The sequence below is a fragment of the Episyrphus balteatus genome, chromosome 1 (genome assembly GCF_945859705.1).
Source record: "Episyrphus balteatus chromosome 1, idEpiBalt1.1, whole genome shotgun sequence".
Lineage (NCBI taxonomy): Eukaryota > Metazoa > Arthropoda > Insecta > Diptera > Syrphidae > Episyrphus > Episyrphus balteatus.
In genome coordinates this window covers 47,131,429-47,137,414 of record NC_079134.1, presented here as the reverse complement: position 1 = coordinate 47,137,414, position 5,986 = coordinate 47,131,429, and the positions used below count along the sequence as shown (strand labels likewise).

Genomic DNA, 5,986 nt, shown 5'->3' with positions numbered 1-5,986 from the left:
AAATGGTCATTTTTTTGTGGTGGCTGCCATGGTTCATCGATTTATAAGACGTTATCACGTCAAAAATATTGTGATGTGACTGCCAAGTATAACAAACCACTCTAACCGATTCCATCCCTAGTTTATGTACGGTCTTAACGAACTCTTGTACTGCTCATAATCTCGTAAAGGCCCTAACTACATTTTTCTTACTTATAGAGGGAAACACTAAATCTAATATCGCAATTTGCATATAAAAATGAAAAAAATCAAAAGTACATTTTGAATTTTCTGAGAATAAATCAGAGACAATGCCCTAACTCCAAATATGCAAAAAAAATTTTTTAGTTAGGGCCTTTACGAGATTATGGGCAGTATTATACTAAACTGATCCTCAGTATTGCCAAAATTGTTCGAACATTTTTTTTATAACATGCTTGACTGAGTTTTGCATTGAAATCGCCTATTTTGTTATTCAAGTTCAAATCCACTTTAACTCCTAGACTTTGAATAATTAATTTTCCTTTACCTTTTGCCTCAAGAAAACGTTAGTGGCCAGTTAATTAAGTTTATTGGTTGTTAAAGATATGAACTTTAACTACATAGTTAATTCCAATCGATGCAAATTCTCTAAGCAAACATTGTTAAAATCACTTACATCGAAGTGTATGCAAAATATGCGTGTAGACAAGTGTTTAAATCACTATCGCTTAAATTTTTATGATTGATTCAGCTCGGCGAGTCTGAAAAATGATTTTATGCCTCCTTCACGTGCTGCATGCGAAAAAGATTGCCTTTCACTTTTCTGCTGTTTTTACTATCAGTCAGGCATGGCGAGAAAGAGGAAGCTCGTGCCTGTGGCAGGGTAATGTTTTTCTTCTTCTATTCATTCAGTAAGCTATTCTACAATCTTTCCGTAAATGTTTCCGACAAATCGTTTTACAATTTTTCGTTTTTGTTTTATTTATTTTATATTTCTGCTCTAACGAACACGTTTATTTTTATTGTGTAATAATTTGTTAGGCGTTGGTTTAACATTGCAATTGAATTCACTGCATGTTTATGTTTTTAAAATAAAATTTGTATTATTTTTTGTTGTTGTTGATTTCTTTCAGAAAGGGACCACGTTTCGGAGTTGAGCTGAGTATTAAGACACCGTGGAGTCTTTACAAAGCCGGATATAGTAAAAATAGAGAATCTGTGTTTCTTATACATGGATTTAATGGAACTGCTCAAGACAACCATTTAGTTTATCTGCGAGATGGTAATAGTGTTTGTATGAATGAAGAAATTGCTTTCTAATCAATTGATGTGTTTTTTTTTTAAATTTGTAGCTTACTTGTCACGGGATTATAATGTGATTACAGTTGATTGGAAACCATTGACGCAATATCCATGCTATTTGACAGCACTTATAAATACAAGATTGGCTGCACAGTGTGCCGCACAGGTTAGTAGTTCCTTGATAATTACTTAATTTGTTTGTTTCTGCGTAAACAACTCAATTAACTGTTTTGGTTGTTAAGAAGAGCAGTTTTTATGTGTAGGTAATTACAAGCTGTTAGCTCTTATATAAACTATATTCTATAGTTTTTAACATACCTTTAACTTACCTACATATAAAGTAACTAAAAATTAGGCTAATAAAGAAGACAGAAAAAAAAACAAGTATTCCCCGATTTCGGGGTGAGATTCTCTATCTCAAGCTGCATATCGCTTTTAATCAAATTCGGTACTTAAGGGGCTTTGAAAATTCCTTAGAGGCGAAATGGAAATTTTTCTATTGTGATTTTTTTATGGCAGTAATTTTTATGTGTAAGTACTGTAATAAGTAAGGTCAATCTCTCCAAGCAAAACAAATATTTTTTGATCAGTTACAACCTAAAAATGTTTTCTAGTTTCATAATTTTTTCGTAAACGACTCAACCGATTTCAACAAATTTTTTGACGTGAACGTCTTATAAGTCAATCAACCATGGCAGCCACCACAAAAAAGTGAAGCCATTTTCTCCCGCTCCACTTGAAATTTTTCGCAGTGCGGCAAACATTTCAATTAAAAATAAAAAATAAACTATTAGAGATACAAAAATCTTTTATAGCTTATTTGAAAGATAATAACCTATAGCTTAATACAAATGAAATTTTTAAAAATTCCGTCATTTAATAGAGTAAATAAGGGTAAAACAAAATTGCAAAAAACTGGCTATTTTCTAAACGCGACAATGGCCCGTATGCATAAAAAATAGTAAATACTAGCAATATGAAATTAATAAGTACCTATAAGTACGTTTGATATGCACAAAATGTGGACAAAACACGTTCATACTTTACAATTTTTCAAGTAAAAGAATTTACTATTTTTTATGCATATGACCCAATGTAAAGAGTTTATATTTTTTTATCGATAGATACATTTATTGCAAGACTGACAGTAGTATATTGAAAAAATTCTAAAAAACTTCAAAACTAAGTAATAAATGGTTTTCTAAAACATGAGGTAGACCTTTGACAAAGTAGTGATTATAGGTAGGGGAAATTCTTTTTGACAATTTGAAAAACGTCATTCGAAAGATAATAAAAAAATTAGTTGCCTGATACGGATTTTTTTTTAAGTTTCTGCGTTCCTAAATATGAATTTTTGAAAAACACCTACATACTTATTTTGGGGTATTTTTGGATGAGTTTTTATTTTTTTTTAAATTTTTCGTAGCGTTCAAAAAATCTCAAACTTATAGAACATGTAGTCTATAACAGTGCGCATGCATGCGGAAAAATTGTTATTTTAAAATGATTTCTGACTGAATAACGGGAAAAACAAGTTTTTTTGTCCCAAGTTTTTTGACCGTTTTTAACCTTTTTTCTTTTTTTCTTTTTTGAATGAATGAAATGTATACTGTAGGTAGATAATAGACAGGACTAGATATATATCTGAGCAAATTTCAATCAATTTTGTAGTCACAATTTTGAGATGACGGTAAAATAAAGTTTTATTTTTCAACAGGTTATATCTTTTGATCTAGAGCAAATACAAATTTGATTTAATTTTACTGAGCATCCTGATGATATTACCTTTCATTTAATATATCACAGATAACTGTACATTCACTACAAGCTACACAATGTTAAATTAAAAAACTTGCGAAATACCTCAAAACACCTGTGGAAATCTGTTGATCATGAACAGTGGGAAGTACCGTAATCTGAGTTTGGAATTTCGACATGGTTGGCTTAAAAAAATTCTAACTTTTTTTTCTAGGCATAGCAGAAATAAGATTGAAACGTCATATGAAAGGGGAAATGATAAGCTTTCAGATGATATTAATTTTTTTTAGGTTTTCATTGAAAAAAATTGATTCAATAGCGTGTGAAGATAAAATTATATGTTTTTTTCTTTTTTTGATGAAAATTGATCGAGCTCAAAAAATTCTAGCTGTTTTTGTAGATATCTAAAAGACATGAGATATATATATATTTAGGGCTGTAGCAATAAGTTTTCAGGTGGTATAAAATTTATTATAGGTTGTTATATCAAAAAAAATGAATTTTTGGGTGATGGAAGTGATTTTTTCAGTTATTTCAAAAGAAATGATTGTTTTTAATAAATTATTCTAATACTTTTTGCGCATTGTTAAAATTTAAAAATGGTTTTAGAAGAAATATTTGGCTTTTAAATGGTAAAAATTTTTTGTAAGCTTTTAAAATAAAAATAATTAATATAATGAGAAAAGAAAAAAGGTAATTTTTTTTTTACCTTTTTCTTGTAAATTATGATTGTTTGAAATAAATAAACGCTTCAAGTGACTCATTTTGAACAAAAGCACACAACATTTTTTATGACGACGTTATCACGTAATATAAAATCATCGTCCGTAAACCGACTCTCTCTCTCTTCTTTTGTTAAAAAGGATTTGAATCATTTTTAATACTTTTTTCTACATTGACATCATTTTATTCAAAGTGATGCATTATTCATTTATTTTTTTGTTTGTGATCAGCTCCAAAGCTTTGTCAAAGGATAATACTAGGAGAAAGGTGTTTCATTAACATTTGATACTTTTCCTTATACAAGTTACTAAAAATATCAATTTATGGGTACAAATGTGGCATCCTCTTTGTAATTTTAAAACAAATTTTATATTACTTTTTAAGTTTTTATTAAATTTCTTATACAAAATTAAAAATAAACTTTCACAAATTTTAAACAAAAAGGTAGTAGGCACCCTAGTGAAGAAATGGTTATTGCCATGGTCTATGAAGCCAGAGGTCTTTGTTTGAATCCTGGTCCTTTACCACCAACAAACTTTTTTGTCAGGGGTACTGCCTCTTCAAGGAATTGACAAAGTCTGTTTTCAATGTTTTGTTTTCGTTCTTAAGTTTTTGTCCTGGAAATGAGGAGTTTTTAGAAAATCTTTATTTTTTTTCTTGTCTTTCTTTTTTAGATTTACTCTTTTATCACACACCATGGTACGCCTCGTGAAAAAATAACGTGTGTAGGACATTCTCTCGGTGCCCATATTTGTGGAATGATAAGTAATCATCTTACAAAAAAGCAGTATAGGATCATTGGTAAGAAAAAAATTTATTTTATTTATAAATCCTCATTTTATTTATAAACATTGTCCATATTCAGGTTTGGATCCAGCTCGGCCGCTAATCGAACGAAAGAAAACTGACAGTTTTCGGCTAACAATTGACGATGCCACTGTTATTCAAGTAATTCATACAAATGCAGGTTTCCTGGGGCAGAGTGAAAATACAGGACATTTAAATTACTGCATAAATGGTGGAATGTATCAACCATACTGCAGAGGACATCCAATAAGTTAGTTTTCAAATAACTGTGATATTGTTGAATTTACTCAAGTTTTTTTTTATCTTAGGAAGATCAAGATGTAGCCATTTTATGAGTATTTGCTTTTTGGCAAATGCAATGTTCAAACACAAGAAATTCATAGGTATTCCTTGTCCCAATGGCTGTGTCAAGGTATCTGGACCAGGAAGATTACCAGTAACAACAAGGGATCCTTTTAAAATTGAATCTCTGTTGCAGGAGTATAAAATGGGTAACGATGCACCGGATAAGTGAGTAAAAAGATATGAAAAGTATATATTCAGAAACTTGACGTTTCATTCTTTAATACATTTTTAGTGCCCGTGGATGTTTTTGTCTCGATGTGCCTTATGCCAAACATTGTCCATTTACACAAGCTGAATAAATACAAATAAATTACAATTTTCTTAAAGTGTTCATCTTGTTTATAATTACAAAATATAATTAATATTTGATTTAATTATTTATTTATATGATTTATTTTAAATCAAAATTTAGGTTAATAAAAATAATTGTTTAGATCTTTAGTTTTATTGTTATTTATTTTGTTAAAAACAAATTAAGATTAATGTGATTATTAAAAATAGAACTATAAGTTAAATTGTTGTATGTGGTAGTGAAGTCTAAGTTTAAGCATAAGTTAAAACTTAATTTAGTTGTATTTTAATTAAATAAGAAATATATACAATATAAAAATAACATTGGTTTTTAATACCACTTTATTGTCTATAAATTCTACTCTGACTTTGTGATAATAATTCTTTTAATAGTTGACTTTTCATGAATGACATTGACAGATTCAAATATTTTTTAATGTACCTATATTAGGGTGGGTCAAAAAAACTTTAACCGTTTAGAAGATATTCGCATCCAAACCAATGCCCACTGATTTCAATAATTTTCTTATGGTCCCTATGCATTGCGACTTGGATGCGAATATCTTCTAAACGGTTAAAACAACCAATTTGAGGCCAAGGACTTTTTTGTAGAACATTTAAGCCCTTACAATAATCCATCTTACTTATTTAAAAATAATCATTTTTAAAACCCTTTTTTTTTTATAACCACCTATAATAAATTGTATATCATATGAAAGGCTATTATTTTACCTTTAATATAACTTTTTAATTAGATTTCTACAATGCCTACAAAAAAAGTAAAAATTATTTCAAGCCA

General features: G+C 29.2%; 1 protein-coding gene across 1 annotated transcript; it reads left to right on the top strand.

The window, feature by feature from the left end:
• The first annotated feature begins 809 nt into the window (after positions 1-809).
• On the top strand, positions 810-5,222 carry LOC129920493 (lipase member H-A). Its single transcript, XM_056001787.1, has 7 exons — positions 810-844; positions 1,095-1,243; positions 1,314-1,429; positions 4,419-4,545; positions 4,610-4,801; positions 4,860-5,061; positions 5,129-5,222. The coding sequence occupies exons 1-7, from the start codon at positions 810-812 to the stop codon at positions 5,193-5,195; spliced, it is 888 nt and encodes a 295-aa protein (XP_055857762.1). The 3' UTR covers positions 5,196-5,222.
• The last annotated feature ends 764 nt before the right edge of the window (positions 5,223-5,986 follow it).

Bases quoted from the DNA above. Each gene is read 5' to 3' on its own strand.
- LOC129920493 (XM_056001787.1), top strand. From the start codon at position 810: ATGGCGAGAAAGAGGAAGCTCGTGCCTGTGGCAGG. The intron at 4,802-4,859 runs GTTAGTTTTCAA...TTTTTATCTTAG, and splicing joins CTGCAGAGGACATCCAATAA to GAAGATCAAGATGTAGCCAT. The intron at 5,062-5,128 runs GTGAGTAAAAAG...ATACATTTTTAG, and splicing joins GGTAACGATGCACCGGATAA to TGCCCGTGGATGTTTTTGTC.